Here is a 17,461-nt window from a genome sequence, read left to right as displayed (position 1 = left end):
TATGGGAGTGTGCGTATACTTCCTATTTCTGGTGTGTTGTTGGGGAGATAGGCAGATAAGAAACAAGAGGAAGGGATTCTTACTGGTGCAGAATCAGCGGTAAAAGATGTTTAACTTTGTCCGTTCTCAGACAGAATATTTTAGCACTATCTTCTTCCTATAGAGCTTCTATTAAGGAGAACATAGAGCTGATTCGGCTTAAGAAGCTCTTACATGAAAGGGATACCATACTGGTAGCGACAAAAGCACAACTAACAGAAGTTCAAAAGGTGAGTTGCCATCATCAGCTGTGCTTTTTTGGGGAAAAACAGTTAGTTGAGTATTATTGTCTACATCTTATACATCAGAGACCACAATTGAGAGAAATTAAGTTATTTGTCTAAGGTCACACAACTTATAGGTGATATTCAAATCCAAACCTCGCAACTCAGAGTCCATTCTGTTTCCATTGCTTCCCATTATCTCTCTATTAGGAAGAAGGCTCAAGCCCTGCCCGATAAGGTAGAATTAAATGGGGTGAATTTGTGTCAGGGTTAAGGTACCAGCCAAGAGTTATACGCAGAATGTAAGTTAGGAAGTCAAGATCAGAAGAGAAGAACAGCTTTTACTGAGTACTCTCTATGTGCTGGACTCTGTACTAGATACTTATAGACATGATCTCATTTAAGCCTGACAACAACCCTCAAGGTAAGTACATTTAATGGGTGAAGGAACTGAGCCTCAAAGAAGTTAAGTAACTTGCTCAAGTCATGCAAATAATAAGGGGCAGAGCAGGCTTTGAGTCCGGTTTATCTGCCACAAAGGCTTATGCTCTTTCCTCATTATCACACAATAGAAACTTATATCTGAATTGAGGGTCTAAGTGATAAATTGGCACCATTCTTCTTCTTTGTTTTTTAATCCTCATCCGAGGTAATTTTTTCCATTGATTTTTATTTATTTATTTATTTATTTAAATATATTTTATTGATTTTTTACAGAGAGGAGGGGAGAGGGATAGAGAGTTAGAAACATCAATGAGAGAGAAACATCCATCAGCTGCCTCCTGCACACCTCCCACCGGGGATGTGCCCGCAACCAAGGTACATGCCCTTGACCGAAATCGAACCTGGGACCTTTCAGTCCGCGGGCCAACGCTCTATCCACTGAGCCAAACTGGTTAGGGCTTTTCCATTGATTTTTAAAAATATATATATTTTTATTGATTTCAGAGAGGAAAGGAGAGAGAGAAAGAGATAGAAACATCAATGATGAGAGAGAATCATTGATTGGCTGCCTCCTGTAGGCCCCACACTGGGGATCAAGCCCAAAACCCGGGTATGTGCCCTTGGCCAGAATCAAACCAGGGACCCTTCAGTCCACAGACCAACACTGTATCCACTGAGCCAAACCAGCTAGGGCTTTTCCATTGATTTTTATTTATTTTATTTTATTTTAAAATATATTTTATTGATTTTTTACAGAGAGGAGGGGAGAGGGAGAGAGAGTTAGAAATATCAACCAGCTGCCTCCTGCACACCTCCTACTGGGGATGTGCCTGCAACCAAGGTACATGCCCTTGACCAGAATCGAACCTGGGACCCTTCAGTCCGAAGGCCAACGCTCTATCCACTGAGCCAAACCGGTTAGGGCTCCATTGATTTTTAGAGAGAATGGAAGGGACAGGGAGAGACAGAAACACCGATGCGCGAGAGACACATTGATTGGTTGCCTCTGGCATGCCCCGGGCCAGGGCCAGTATCCTGCAACCGAGGTACATGCCCTTGACCAGAATCAAACCTGGACCCTTCAGACTCTATCCACTGAGCCAAACCAGGTAGGGTGGCACCATTCTTTTATTGAATAAATATTTATTGAGTACATGTATCAATCAGGAACTGTGCTAAGCACTGGGATATGAAGATTAAAAGATAAGTAAGATACCTCTTGCCTTCAAGGAACTTTCAGAGTGCAGGATCTGAAAAGGACTCATAAAGGAGTATATTCATGAGTCAAATAGTGGGATACTAAAGGTTGATAACATAATCAATTCCCCCCCCCCCAAAGAAATCACTTTATCTTTTTATAATGTCTGAAATATTTTTTAAATACATTTTAATAAAGAAATAATACATTTGAAAAACTTATAAACCACTAATAAGTGTTAATTCTGGGTAATAGGATTATAGATGACTGTTATTATAGTCTTTATACTCTTCTGAAATTTTCAACTTCTCAAAAATTACAAAACCACTGGATCCGGGTGAGCCTGGGCCCCGGGTCCGGGCGAGGCCGCGGGCCCCTGGATCCGGGTGAGCCTGGGCCCCGGGTCCGGGCGAGGCCGCGGGCCCCTGGATCCGGGTGAGCCTGGGCCCCGGGTCCGGGCGAGGCCGCGGGCCCCTGGATCCGGGTGAGCCTGGGCCCCGGGTCCGGGCGAGGCCGCGGGCCCCTGGATCCGGGTGAGCCTGGGCCCCGGGTCCGGGCGAGGCCGCGGGCCCCTGGATCCGGGTGAGCCTGGGCCCCGGGTCCGGGCGAGGCCGCGGGCCCCTGGATCCGGGTGAGCCTGGGTCCCGGGTCCGGGCGAGGCCGCGGGCCCCTGGATCCGGGTGAGCCTGGGTCCCGGGTCCGGGTGAAGCCGTGCCCCCCCTGGGTCCGGCCGAGACCAAACCAGAGGGAGTCGGACCTGCATTATCACCATTTGTCCACCATCCAGAGCTGAGGGGTCAGTGCCGACATGTACTCATAAGGAACTGGTGGTCATTGATATTGGGTCTCAAAAGAACTGTTGGTCCAGAAAGAAACTCACTACAGACTGATTTTTTGCCTGTCAGCATAACTATTATTGCCCGTCGCACATTCAATTCTTATAAGTACATCTCTAGTGACACATGATTTCGCTCATCTAGGGGAAATGATGAACAACATGGACTGATGAACAAGAACAGAACCAGAAACAAGGAGGCACCGATCGGACTATCGGGCCTCAGAGGGAGGATAGGGGAGGGTGGGGGGAGAAGGGAGAGATCAACCAAAGGTCTTGTGTGCATGCATAAGAGCCTAACCAATGGTTAAGTTCAACAGGGGGTTGGGGCATCCATGGGGAGGGGTGTGGGATGGGAATGGGGGGATGAGGACAAATATGTGACACCTTAATCAATAAAGAAATTAAAAAAAAAAATTACAAAACCACAAGGAAAGATCATCTGGCAGCAGTGTGAATGATAGATAGGTTGGCTGGTATGAAGATCGGAGGTAAAGAAATCAGGTAAAACCTGAGTGCAAAGATCCAAGGAAGAAAGGATGAGGATCCCCACCAAGGCGGTGAGAGAGGCTTACAGAGAAAGGACTGTATTGGGAGAGGTCCGGGAAATGGAAGAATGGGCTCTGTCATCAAAGGGGAGCGCGTGAGGGAAAGGAGAAGTGAAAGGTGATGCCTGAGTCTCCAGCTCGGGTGGTGGTGTCATTCACTTAGAGTGGCTACAGTTAGGACTGCCCTTGATATGTCTGCTCTGATGGACAAAAAGTATCTTCACAAGGCCAACCTCCAAACCCATGTTTAGTAGAGAACTATGCATATGCTTACATTCTTTGGATCTGGTTAATTTTTAAAAATATTTTTTAAGCCCTAACTGGTTTGGCTCAGTGGATAGAGTGTTGGCCGTCGGACTCAAGGGTCCCAGGTTTGATTCTGGTCAAGGGCATGTACCTTGGTTGCGGGCACATCCCCAGTAGGGGGTGTGCATGAGGCAGCTGATTGATGTTTCTCTCTCATCGATGTTTCTAACTCTCTCTCCCTTACTCTCTGTAAAAAAATTAATAAAATATATTTTTAAAGAAATTTTTTAAAAAGATTGTTTTAAAAATGTATTTTTAGAAAGAGAGGGAGAGGGGTGGGGTGAGGAGAGAGAGAGAGAGAGAGAGAGAGAGAGAGAGAGAGAGAGAGAAACATCAATGTGAGAGGGAAACATCGATTGGCTGCCTCCTGCATGCTCCCTACCAGAGATTGAGCCTGCAACCTGGGCATGTGCCCTAACCAGGAATCAAGCTGCACTTTTGGTATACTGGATGATGCCCAACCAACTGAGCCACACCAGCCAGGGCTGATTTGGTTAATTTTGGTAGCACTTAAAGGATGTGGAAATATGGAAAGAAAAATAATTTAAAGTTGTATAGGTAAATAACTGTACAGGTTCCCCCACTAAATAAATGTTTAGTGCTCTTATGAAGGCTTTTATAAGCTGAAATGGCCTAAAGCAAAGAAGCAGTTACCATTAATTTATATAGAATATTTGGGGGGAATTTCAAGACCCAAAAAATAACCCACCAAATCAAACCAAATAATATTAACATCCCAGCTTGCATTAGTATATTCCCTGAAACCCAAGATGAACTGTGCTAGTACAAGGTACCTATATGTTGAATCTATACACTGCTCATTGTTTTCTGGGATTTGTACCCTTCAAACAAATACTGGCACCTTGTACAAAAATAAAGTAAAATAAAATTAATTAATTTGAAAAAATAAAATTACACTAACATATAGTAAATGTAAGAACGATATGATAGCCCAGCTGGGGTGGCTCAGTGGGTTTCAGGGAATATACTAATGCAAGCATTGACCTATGAACCAAGAAGTCCTGGTTTGATTCCTGGTTGGAGTGCATGCCCAGTTTGCGGGCTCCATCCCCAATGGGGATGTATGTGGGAGGCAGCTGATCAATGATCCTCTCTCATCATTGATGTTTCTCTCTCTCTCTCTCTCCCTCTCCCTCTCCCTTCCTCTCTGAAATCAATAAAAATATATTTACAATAAAGAACAAACCCTGGTTGGTTTGGCTCAGTGGACAGAGTGTCAGCCTGTGGACTTAAGGGTTTCAGGTTCGATTCCAGCCAAGGGCACATGTCTGGGTTGCAGGCTCGGTCCCCAGTAGGGGGCATGCAGGAGGCAGCCTATCAATGATTCTCATCATTGATGTTTTGATTTCTCTCTCCCTCTTCCTCTCTCTGAAATCAATAGAGAGAGAGAGAGAGAGAGAGAGAGAGAGAAGGATATCATAAATACACATCATGCTTTGCACACCTATCAATCCACTCAAGCAGTAGACTTTCCATTTTATCTGTTACTGGGTGTTGACTATCAGAGACCATTTTGCTACTAGCAGAAGCAAGAGGAACTTCTGCAGCTTCCAAGATTCTTCCTCTCTGCCTGTAAATAGTATGCATGGTGGATGCAGGCGCGTTCAATGCAAGCACAATATCTTTATTTTATTCTTCACCATTGAAACATTTAAAGTGCATCCAGTGTTATGCTGTGTAACAACCTTACAAACCGTTTCTCTTAGGCTTTTCTGTTATCTTGCTAACAGACACACAAAATAAATCGGGATAAAGTACAGATGCTCACAGACACAATTCAAGCTGTGGTAGCTTGATGCTGAGATGCTGAGTGCAGTTGCAGGGAAGGAGCCTGGCCGTGCCACTCCTGCTGCTGTGCTCTGAATAAAGGCTCATTGAAAACAAATACTGATGTAATTTTTGCATTTCACCTTTGCGTGCAAAGCCGCTTTGAAATGCAAATCTGCTTTGCATTCCTATTGGTTAGTGAATACAGGTCCTGATGCAGCTCTTTCACGAAAGCTAAGTGGCACAATGTGAACTTTCAAAAAGCAGAGGATACCTGTTCTGTGGGATTAGATTTTTAAAAAATTGATCTCTTCCTTCATTACATTAAAGGAAAAGAGGAAGAAAGCCATTCTAAATTGAATGTCCTTACCTATGTCAGTGGCAGTGGTGGAGATTAGCTAAAATGGTGAACAATCATCCACAATTTTTTATTTTATTTTTTAAATATATTTTTTATTGTTGATAGTATTACAGATATTTCCCATTTTCTCCTCCTTTTCCTCTCTCCCATCCACAATTTTTTAAAATGTAGGTTTACAATTTGGTTTTCTTTTTAAAAAAAAAAAAAAACACATATTTTATTGATTTCAGAGAGGAAGGAAGAAGGAGAGAGAGATAGAAACATCAATGATGAGAGAGAATCATGGATCCGCTGCCTCCTGCACACCCCACACTGGGAACCAAGCCCACAACCTGGGCATGTGCCCTGACCAGGAATCAAACGTGACCTTCTGGTTCATAGGTTGATGTTCAACCACTGAGCCACCCCTGCTGGGCTCTCTTTTTTTTTTTTAGACTGTATTTTTAAAATATATATTTTTATTGATTTCAGAGAGGAAGGGAGAGGGCAAGAGAGATAGAAACATCAATGATGAGAGAGACTCATCATGCCCCACACTAGGGATTGAGCCGCAATCCAGGTTTATGCCCTTGATGGGAATCGACCTATGAAGCTATGAAGCAAGAGGTTCATAGGTCGAAGCTCAACCACTGAGCCACACCTGGCTGGGCACAATTTGTTTTTCTTTAGCAATTTACCTTTTTGTCATGCTTTCATACACATATACTAAAATAAGTTTGCATTCTCTTAATCCTTTAGCAGTGAAATAAGATAGTCAGTAGCACGGATTCTGGAGTCTGAACAAGTTTTAAAGTTTAGGCAATCCTACTTACCTCTCAGATTTGCTGTAAGGATTAAATGAAGTAATATATGTGGAACAATTATAATGATCATAATGTAATATATAATAAAGCACATAGAAACATATAACACATAGTAACTGCTCAACCAACAATACTTGTTATTAGTTTGGTTATTATTGTTTTTTCTTTTTCTAAAACTGGAAAGAGACCTTCTGAAGCATGTCTAGTTTCTAAAGATTTTTCTAGGATAATCCACCAAGTGCAAAGCAAATGTGAACAAATGACCCTTCATTTAAAAAATTATTATTATATTTTGTTAATCCTCACTGGAAGGTATTTTTCCATTGATTTTTAGAGTGGAAGGGAGGGAGGGAGAGAGAGAGATATTCATGTGAGAGAAACACATTTATTGGTTGCCTCCTGACCTACAGGGGCGGGGATCAAACCTGCAACCCAGGTACATGCCCTTGACCCAGAGTCGAGCCTGTGACCCTTAGGTGCACGGGCTGATGCTCTAATCATTGAGACATACCAGCCAGGGCATTTCATTTTTTATTTTTTTTTAATGTTGTGGTCTATTAGATTCATAGACAATATGGCAAGCTAGCACAGGGGGATAGTATTAGCAATTAGTAACCAGGTACTCAAATGAGTTGATGTATGGGGATTTTTAATAATGATTTAAAAAAGAAGTATTTAGCCAAAACTGGTTTGGCTCAGTGGATAGAGCGTCGGCCTGCGGACTGAAAGGTCCCAGGTTCGATTCCGGTCGCGGGCGTGTACCTTGGTTGTGGGGACATCCCCAGTAGGAGGTGTGCAGGAGGCAGCTGATCGATGTTTCTCTCTCATCCATGTTTCTAACTCTCTATCCCTCTCCCTTCCTCTCTGTAAAAAAATCAATAAAATATATTTTTTTAAAAATAAAAATAAATATTTAAACATTTGTGTTATAAACATCAAAATGAAAATCAAGTTGATATATCAATAGAATAATACTTATTTTTTTCTTTCAGGCATATGAAACTCTGCTCCAGAAGGTACTTAATAAGGATTCCTTGAATCTGTTTCTGATCAATCAGAGTAATGAAACCCAAAGAATTCTGGATTCATATTCAAGCAACGTGACACCAGAATTTAGCCAACTAAATCAAAGTGATTGTGTCACATACCGCACACATTTCTGTTAAGAAAAACGATACTACTACTATTATCAGAAGCTACTTGTTGCACTGTTTCCAAAAAAAAAATTGAAATATGAGAGCTGAGTTGAGAAATATTTAGAAGAGTATTTTTCAACCTACTGCTAGAGAGAATTATAGCATTGACTCATAAATTCCTAAGAGTAGTCTTTTAGCATGTGTGAGATGGTAAGATATAATAACAACATTGCAAATCTTCTCTGGTGCTATTAAGTATTTGGCCCTCTTTACTCCTGAGAGTGGGGTACAGATGAGGCTGGGGGAGTGTTCGTGCTTAAGAGTCACTAAGGCAGAGTTCCTCAAGAGAGGTGTCCACCAACAAATGCACACTTAACTTCTAGAATTAACATGTCATTTTGCTGGGTGCAAGGGGAGAAGTATATCATCATAAAAAGCATTCAAATGGCTTAGACAGCAAAGGCAGCTGTGAAAGGTGGTGCTTCACGTAGAGCCAGGGTTTAATTTGAACCTTGGGAAAATTAAGGCTCCAATTATGAATTACAGTTTATCAGAGTGGGAAATCCTCACTATCAGGGAAACAACACTTCCTGAGAAATGCTAGGGTGAAAAACAAGGCCGCGTTACACTGCAAATATAACATGCTGTTGATCAAAGCCATTCTTTGTGACATCCATTAGGGAGTGACAGGAAGGCTGGTCTCCTGAGTCCACTCCTGGTGAGTGATAGGACCATTCCCAGAGCACCTTCCCTTTTGCCCCAGAACCAGGGGATCCTGAGTACAACCCATGATGCCCTCCTCAGCCAAGTGAACGAGCTGAGGGCAGAGCTGAAGGAAGAGAGCAAGAAGGCTGTGAGCCTCAAGAGTCAACTGGAAGACGTGTCCATCCTGCAGATAACATTGAAGGAGGTAAATAATAACGATCAAAAGATGCCATTAATTGTAAGTTATGTTCTAATTTTAAAGATGTTAAAAAAGTGTATCTTAGCAGCACTATGGATATTTCATTTTTTTCAAATGAGAAACGTGAGGCTCTAAGTGGTTAAATAATTTGCTCAAGATGATAATATTAGGGGAATACTGGGATTTATACTTATGTCTGTTCTCCAAAGTCATTGCTCTTTTATAGCGTTCTGCTGCTTCCCTAACAGTAGAAACTCAGACACCATGATCATTTCCTTTGGATAATCTTCATTAATTCCAAGGAAAGTTTCTATCCTATCTTTAATTGGCTCAAGTCTTTCTAGTTGAGTGTCTCCTCATAGACATTGGAGGTGAATGTAGAAAACCTCCCACCCAAGCTCCACCCTGAAACAGAAAAGGGAAATCTTGTGCAAGACAATATCTTTTAAAATTTTATTTGTCACTCTACTATCATTCTTAGTTTCAGGAAAGAGTTGATGATTTGGAAAAAGAACGAAAATTGCTGAATGACAACTATAACAAACTCTTAGAAAAGTGAGTACCACATTTGGGTCCCAGTGCATTGTTTGTTATAAAAGACTAGAGGCCCAGTGCATGATTGAATCATGCACGTGTAGGGTCCCCTACACGCTTTCGCTTTTCGCGGTGGAGCTGGGTGCCAGTCCGCTGGTGCCAGAGAAAACAGGCACCCAGCTCCCACCCTTTTGATGGTCCACGGCCGCTGAGGGGGGCTGCCGCGGACACCTGGCTACCCTGCCGTTGAGAGGCGCAGCTGGGTGTCCGCGGCAGGCCCCCTCAGCAGCCGCGGATCTGGCCGTTGAGAGGCACAGGGGGTAGGAGTCCCGCCCCCTGTGCCTCTCAACAGCAGGGTAGCCCCCCTCAGTGGCAGCGGATCCGTGCCTCTCAATGGCCGGATAGGCCACCCCGAGTCCCGCCCCCCAGCCTCCCGCCGCCCAATCGTGGGCGTAGCAGAGTGATGGTAATTTACATGTTACTCTATTATTAGATAGGATGATTATAGAAAGGTGCCTTCCCAATTGTAAAAATAATACATAGTTGACAAGGATATGGGAAAACTGGTACTCAATACTGTTAGTGAGAATATAGGTCAGCACAGTGTTTTTGCAAGGGAACTTGATACTATCTACCAAAATGTTAAACCTCTGTATATCTTTTGTGCCAGCAATTCCATTTTTTTAAATCAAAACAAAAGAAATCTTATTATATGTATATGCAAAGATATTGTATAATAAGAATGTTAATTGCTGCATTTTTTTTAGTTTTACTGATTTCAGAAAGGAAGGGAGAGGAAGAGAATCATTGATAGGCTGCCTCCTGCATGCCCCCTACTGGGGATCAAGCCTGCAACCAGGGTATTTGCCCTGACTGGGAATCTAACCTTGACCTCCTAGTTAGATTCTGAGCAACACCAGAATCTAACAACCACTGAGCAACACCAGCCAGGCAGCATTGTTAATAATAGTAAAAAATAATTGAAACCACCCAAATTTTGATAGGGATTGACTAAATAAACCATTTTGCATTCCCACAATAAAATATGGTGAAGCTGGGAAGGGGAAATGCAGGGGGCAAGCAGAGATTAACCAAAGAATTTATATGCATGTATGCATAACCCATGGACACAGACAATAATGTGGTGAAGGCCTGGGGGTGAGGAGGCGGGAGCAGGGTGGATGGAGTCAATGGGAGCGGGGGAGCGGGAATAGGAGACATCTGTATTACTTTCAACAATAAAAATAAATTTTAAAAAATCTGATGAAGCTATTAAAAATGATGTAGCCTTAGCCAGTTTGGCTCAGTGTGTAGAGCGTCGGCCTTCGGACTGAAGAATCCTGGGTTCGATTCCAGTCAAAGGGCACATATCTTGGTTGCAGGCTCTATCCCCGGCACTGGTCAGGACTCGTGTGGGAGGCAACCAATCAATGTGTCTCTCTCACATCGACGTTTCTCTCTCTGTCTCTCCCCTCCCTTCCACTCTCTCTAAAAATCAATGGAAAAATATCCTTGGGTGAGGATTAACAAAACAAACAAAAATGCTGTAGACCTATATGCCTATTATTAAAAGAAAAATCTAGTTGCAAAGGAATATATTAACTCTGACCCAAAAGGATTAGAGTAGGGCAAAGAGGCACCTTCATTTTTATTCTACGTACTTCCACATCATTTTACTTTTTCACAGCACGCATACATTCATGCATTTCCTATTTGGAATTAAAAATACCTAGAATTAATAAAAATCAAATGTGCCTTCTGATTCAGTTAAAGGCAGAAGAGGACATATTGGGGAAGTTGTATGGGGGCATCCTAGGAACAACTGATGCTTTTCGACTCAGTGAAATGAGGTAGCGTGGGGATTATCCACGTTGAAGTTTCCCTGTTACAAACACTGCTATTGGCCTCTTCCCTTCATCATTCAGAACATTATCTTCTTGGACCGTCATCGAATGCATGGTCAGGAAGTGCCAAGAACTCTTAATATGAGCCTAAGCCAGTTGTTTTTAGACCACATTTATTAAAGTGATACATAGGGAAAAAAGACATAAGCAGAAATAACAGTTTATCAATATCACTCCACTTGTGTAAACACCAAGGACTGGCCATGTGTGCTTTACATTCAAAATGGGTCTGCCCTGCCCTGGCCGGAGTGGTTCGGGTAGAGCGTCAGCCCACGAACCTAAGGGTCTCGGGTTCGCTTCCTGGTCAAGGGCACCTATCTGGGTTGCAGCTTTGTTCCCTGGCCCCTGTTGCGGTGCTTGTTTGAGGCAGCCAATCGCGGTGTCTCTCTCACCCTGATGTTTTTCTCTCTTACCTCTCTCTCCCCCTTCCCCTTCCCTTCCACTCTCACTAAAAATCAATGGTAAAAATATCATCGGGTGAGGAGTAACAAAACAAACAAACAAACAAACCCAAAATTGGTCTGCCCTGACAGCTAGATACAATGGTGTTTGCAGGGTACAGTCACTGAAAAGTTGAAACTATTCATTCCTACCTTTCAGTGTAGTAATTTTTAAAAATATTTCTTAATTGATTTCAGAGAGGGAGAGGGAAAGAGAGATAGAAACGTTAATGATGAGAGAGAAGTATTGATTGGCTGCCTCCTGCACACCCCCCACAACGGATGGGGCCCTGACCAGGAATTGAACCGTAACCTCCTGGTTTATAGGTTGATATTCAACCACTGAGCCACACCGACTGGGCTCAGTGTAGTAATTTATATTCTAGTTCAAAGGCAAGTATTCTCTAAACTAGCCATTGGTGATGGTAGATAGAGGAATAGAGTAAGGAAAAGAGGAATATTTTGTTCCTCATTTTAATCCAGCAGGCCTGAGAATGTCCTGGTACACAGTTTGCTGACTAAAGAAAGCCATCATGCTAGGGAAGTTCCTTGGGAAATAGATGTAATTTGGGTTGTTTGCCCAATGGGATATTTGAGGCCTAAACAGAAGTGATGTTAAAGAACTCAATAGGACCCAAAGTTCCATGGCAGTTGGTAACTGACAGTTACAGATAAAGCAGGGGCAGAAAAAAACAAAACAAAACATGTAGGGCAGTGAATGGTGAACTAGGCCCAGGAGATGCTGAAACTGTGTAATAAAGACATTTTATCAAACACCTTTGAGTATCCATCTGACAAATCCCCCCTCCTTCCTTACTTCTTCTCGGGTTCAGCATGCTGGACAGCAGTAATCCTCCTCAGTGGAGCAAAGACCTTGGAGGAGAACAGCTGCAGCAGAAAGTCTCTCAGTTGCAGCATCAGCTGGATACTGAGCTGGAGGAGAAGAGAGAAGTCTTACTTCAGCTGTCCAGAGTGACAGGTAGGTTGGGCCTTGCAGAGCTGTCTCAAATGAGGCATCCTTTGCATCTGGTTGGGGAGAAAGGAACTTGGGTCAGCATTTCTCTAATCCCTCAGTTGGTCATAGATAACTAGAATAAGAACACTGGCAATGAGGATCAGCTTTATAATCCAGAAAGCACAACACCTACCTCACACTTACACTTTTTTCTACATAATGACTTTCCATTTGAGAGGATGCCAATTCTTAATTTATTATGTTTATAACTATATATATATAAAACTATATATATGTATATATGTACACACACACACACACACACACATATATATATATATATATATATATATATATATATATATACTTTTTTACATTTATTTCAGAGAAGAAGGGAGAATGAGAGAGAGAGAGAGAAACATCAATAATGAAAGTGAATAATCGATCAGCCTGCCTCCTGCACGCCCCCTACTGGGGATCAAGCCCAAAACCCTGGCAGGTGTCATGACTGGGAATCGAACTGTGACCTTCTGGTTCATAGATCGGTGCTCAACCACTGAGCAACACCAGCTAGGCTATTATGTTTTTAAACATTCACTTTATTTATTTATTAAATATATTTTTATTGACTTCAAAGAGGAAGAGAGAGGAAGATAGAAATAGAAACATCAATGATGAGAGTGAATCATTGATCAGCTGCCTCTTGCTTGCCCCCTACTGGGGGATCGAGCCCATAATCTGGTCTTGTGCCCTTGACCAGAATCAAACCCATGACCCTTCAGTCCACAGACCAACACTCTATCCACGGAGCCAAACTGGCTAGGGCCACTTTATTTATTGAAAGTATTGAAAATGAATTTCTCTGCCTTTTATTCTTATTAATTATTTTAGAAGTGATTGAGTGCCTTATTATTATTTTTTATTTTTAGCATTTGATACCTGAAATTGAGAAGCAAATTATTGCTGTTAGTTACCACGACTGTTTTCTCCTATCCTAACTCTTGGGTCACAGTAGATAGTTACTCCAAAGATGTTTAGGGCTCACCACATTGAGAACAACAAGTTCTGTGTTTCCTGGCTGAGGAGGCAATTGGCAGGCAGAGTAGCAGCCCAGCAGCCTGTCCTTTTGGCTGAGTTATTTGAGTTGCATAGTTTATATAAACTGCATCGGAGGCCACATGTCAAAATATTGGAGCCAAAAAATTACAACTGATTAATCCCCAAGACGCACATGAAAAAATGTCTCTTGATCTATACTGGACTTCTCGAGCCCACACTTTAACCTTGTTGTGTTAAGGCACGGAGATAAAACACATATTTGTTACTGCAGCATACTTATATTAGTGTATACTGACTAAGCATCAGACTATATCTTAAAAGTGAAATAAATATAAAGATTGAAAAAAAAAAGACTCAAAGATTTTAAAATACTGTCAAATAAACCTTTGCCTCATTTTTTTTTTTTTGCTAGCCTAAACCTTCGTCTTATTAATTTTCACTTTCATAATACTCTAGTATATTCACATAAGAGAGTGAAAGAAAAGAAATATGACACCAAAAAAGATAGAGCCACACACACTAAAAGAAAAATTGAGGTGGTCATGGTTATATAAAGTACAGCATATGTAATCAAATATTGTAATATGTATGGTGCCATTTGGGTACTAGAAATATCAGAGGGAGCCCTAACCGGTTTGGCTCAGTGGATAGAGCATCAGCCTGTGGACTGAAGGGTCCTAGGTTCGATTCCAGTCAAGGGCACGTACCAGTGCGGCTTGATTCCCAGCTCTGGTCAGGGCGCATACAGGAGGCAACCAATTGATGTGTCTCTCTCTCATTGATGTTTCTCTCTGTCTCCCCCTCCTTTCCACTTTCTCTAAAAATCAATGGAAAAATATCCTTAGATGAGGATTAAGAAATATCAGGGGGAACACTTTGTAAAGTATATGAATATCTAACCAGTATGCTAAACACCTGAAATTAATACAAAATAATATTGACTATAAACTGTAATTAAAAAAAATAAAAATAATTTTTTAAAAATATATTTTATTGATTTTTTTACAGAGAGGAAGGGAGAGGGATAGAGAGTTAGAAACATCGATGAGAGAGAAACATCGATCAGCCGCCTCCTGCACACCCCCCACTGGGGATGTGCCCGCAATCAAGGTACATGCCCTTGACCGGAATCGAACCTGGGACCTCCCAGTCCGCAGGCCGACGCTCTATCCACTGAGCCAAACCGGTTTCGGCAAGAAAAATAATTTTTAAAAAGAAAAATTATTCTTTTCAATTAGAAGCAGGAACCATAAAAGGATAAAGCTAGGAGCACATGTTGAGGACCTTAGTAGGTATGAAGCACAAGTGAAGTCTTGTAAAGACCTTAGAGTAATCTAATCTAAGCCCCTGTTTAATGCATGATAATAGAATGATCACACTAAACGCTGATCACCTTCCTTCCCTAAACACGCAAACCCACAAATGCCCACCCTCCCTCCAGATTCGGGTGGGTGTGGAGTGGGTGCCACAGAGAGTCAATAGATGGAAGTCTAAATGGAGTTGGAGAGTTGTTGGCATACTGGTTTGGATAATGCTGTCAAAAAAGTTTTGAGCTGAGCCAGTCCAGTCAAGTGGCTCTGTTTTTGTTTGTTGTTGTTCTACCTTTTACTCTACGGTTCTGCCGGTGGTTTTTTGTTTTGTTTTTGGAGTCCAAAGATCAACTCATTTTACTGGGTCAATAAGCTGGAACTCCTTTGGAGAAATAAAAGAGAATTGCTTTTCTCAGGGCAAATTTATAAAATGAATTAAACATTAGTGGGAAATTTGATTTATACTTGGTCCAGCTTTAACCATGGCTACTGATAACTACAGAGTTCCAACTTTCTGGATTACTTTTTCCCCAGCTCAAAACAAGGATCTGAAGCTTGAAGTCACCAACCTGCTTGAGAAACAGAAGCAGGAAGTAGAGATCCTCCAAAATAAAGACACAATTTCTCAATCTACCCACGGGCAAGCTGAGCCAGCCACTCCCCTGGCTCAATTCCTTGAGGCCACTCAGATAGAGGTATGTGCATCTTTAATCAAGCAAGCTCCCTCTATAGAAAAAATGAAAGGATTACAACCCTAATCCATACTTTTTTTCTTTCTACCCTTTACAGTTAAAAAAAAACTTAACGTATTTTTCAGATGAGGGCTTGAAATGATCAGATGAAGAGCAAACAGCCAGTAGCGGCTGCATAACTTCCTCAGTGCTACTGAGCATGAGGAGCTAGGAGAGAGCACTTGTGAACTTGCACCCATCCGCTTACATTTTGGAGTAGATTCTGCTGCTGGCATTTTACTGTTACCAACAACGGCTTTATGGAGACTAGTTTTTACTGGACCTGTAATGTTTATACTCCTTTCTTCCTATGCTTTTTCCCTCTACAGCTCTGTGAACAAAAAAAACAAGAGGAAAAGAAACTGTCCCAGTTGTTAAGTGAGTTGCAAATATCCTATGCAGAGACCACACTGGAACTAGAAAAGACCAGAGACATGCTTATTCTGCAGCGCAAAATCAACGTGTGTTATCAGGTGCCAGAAAAGAGGGCACAGGAAGGGGAGAGAGAAATAGGCACCTGGGAACCACTTACAAGACTGGGAATGAAGCAAGACCCTAGTTTCCAGGGCTGATGCAAGGTGACAGGAGGTCCTGGGCAAACACAGAAAGTGCTGTCCTTTGGAAAACTTGAGAACTCACACATGCCCACTGGCGTCAGAAGCCAGTGGAGGGGCCGGCGGCAAATGGAAATGGCAGGTGGGAGCCTGCTGGGTTTACATTTTGCCAGTCCCAGGAAAATATCACCCCAGGGCACTAATAGCACTACCGGTCCTGGAGGGGTCTGTGAGGAATCCAAGTTTTTTCCTAGTAGTTGAATTGGCCCTGCTAAGGAGATAGTGGAGTCTCTTTTACCCAGCAAGTACCAGCTTTTATCTGGGCTCTTTAGTTCTGGGCCACTGAGGTAGAAAAGTTCAGACATGATTTTGTTTCAGGAGGAACTGGATGCAATGATGACAAAAGCCGATAATGAGAATCAAGATCACAATGAAAAAATGGAGAGGCTGAACAGACTCCTAGACCTCAAGAACAATCGTATCAAGCAGCTGGAAGGTATTTTAAGAAGCCATGGCCTCCCACTCTCTGGCAAGTCTTAGTATTTTGTTCTCCTCTCCTTGGGACCCATCACACAGCTACTGTCTGTGTCCTTGGCGTATGACTTACCCCTCCTGTTCTTTATCCTACCATCTTTGTTGTTTTGGTTTTTTTAAATATTTTTGTTTTATTGATTTTTTTACAGAGAGGAAGGGAGAGGGATAGAGAGCTAGAAACGTCAATGAGAGAGAAACATCGACCAGCTGCCTCCTGCACACCCCCTACCAGGGATGTGCCCGCAACCAAGGTACATGCCCTTGACCTGAATCGAACCTGGGACCTTCCAGTCCGCAGGCCGACGCTCTATCCACTGAGCCAAACCGGTTTCGGCATCTTTGTTGTTTTAATACATGGCTAGCAGCTTCTTTTGCTCCAGCACATCAGCATCTTCCTCTGATTTCTCCGGAGAGTTTCAACAGGGCCCAGCAATTGCTGAATCTATTTTCGGAATGAGAGAGCAGATCACCGTTGGCCCTCAGGGTAGTGTAAACATTCCCTCTCTTAAGATTGTTGCCTCAACCCAGGCCTACATAGCAGTTTTTGTGAGATAATAGAATTTCATCACTCATTTCTCATCATCCTTTTATGTGCTTTCTCTCTAAACGTCTCTAAATTCTTTGTTGTAGTTTGAGGATGTTGGCATAACAGGACATGTGGCTGGACACCTCTGCAAATTTCATTATGTGGTACTTCCTATATTTAGTACAATCACTGCTGACCAGGACCTGGTCTCAGCCTTGCATGTCAAGAAAATTGGCTTTGTTATTACCCAGTGGTGAGAGACCTGACTGACAGAAAGCAAAATTCATCAAAGACTGATATTTAAGCCAGCATGTTCATTTGTTGTATC

General features: G+C 42.4%; 1 protein-coding gene across 1 annotated transcript in view; it reads left to right on the top strand.

Annotated features, from left to right (window-relative positions):
• Positions 1-17,461, top strand: part of RPGRIP1 (RPGR interacting protein 1) — a 58,722-nt gene that overhangs the window by 10,282 nt on the left and 30,979 nt on the right. Inside the window, exons 5-12 of the mRNA XM_079768644.1 lie at positions 164-269; positions 7,539-7,562; positions 8,446-8,592; positions 9,068-9,141; positions 12,298-12,443; positions 15,323-15,483; positions 15,849-15,992; positions 16,452-16,602. Of these exons, the coding sequence (XP_079624770.1) occupies positions 164-269; positions 7,539-7,562; positions 8,446-8,592; positions 9,068-9,141; positions 12,298-12,443; positions 15,323-15,483; positions 15,849-15,992; positions 16,452-16,602 (953 nt within the window). The remainder of the gene's footprint in view (positions 1-163; positions 270-7,538; positions 7,563-8,445; positions 8,593-9,067; positions 9,142-12,297; positions 12,444-15,322; positions 15,484-15,848; positions 15,993-16,451; positions 16,603-17,461) is intronic.

Source organism: Cnephaeus nilssonii (genome assembly GCF_951640355.1).
Source record: "Cnephaeus nilssonii genome assembly, chromosome: 4".
NCBI classification, from domain to species: Eukaryota; Metazoa; Chordata; class Mammalia; order Chiroptera; family Vespertilionidae; genus Cnephaeus; species Cnephaeus nilssonii.
The sequence above is the reverse complement of the archived record's forward strand: the minus strand, read 5'-3'. Positions and strand labels throughout refer to the sequence as shown.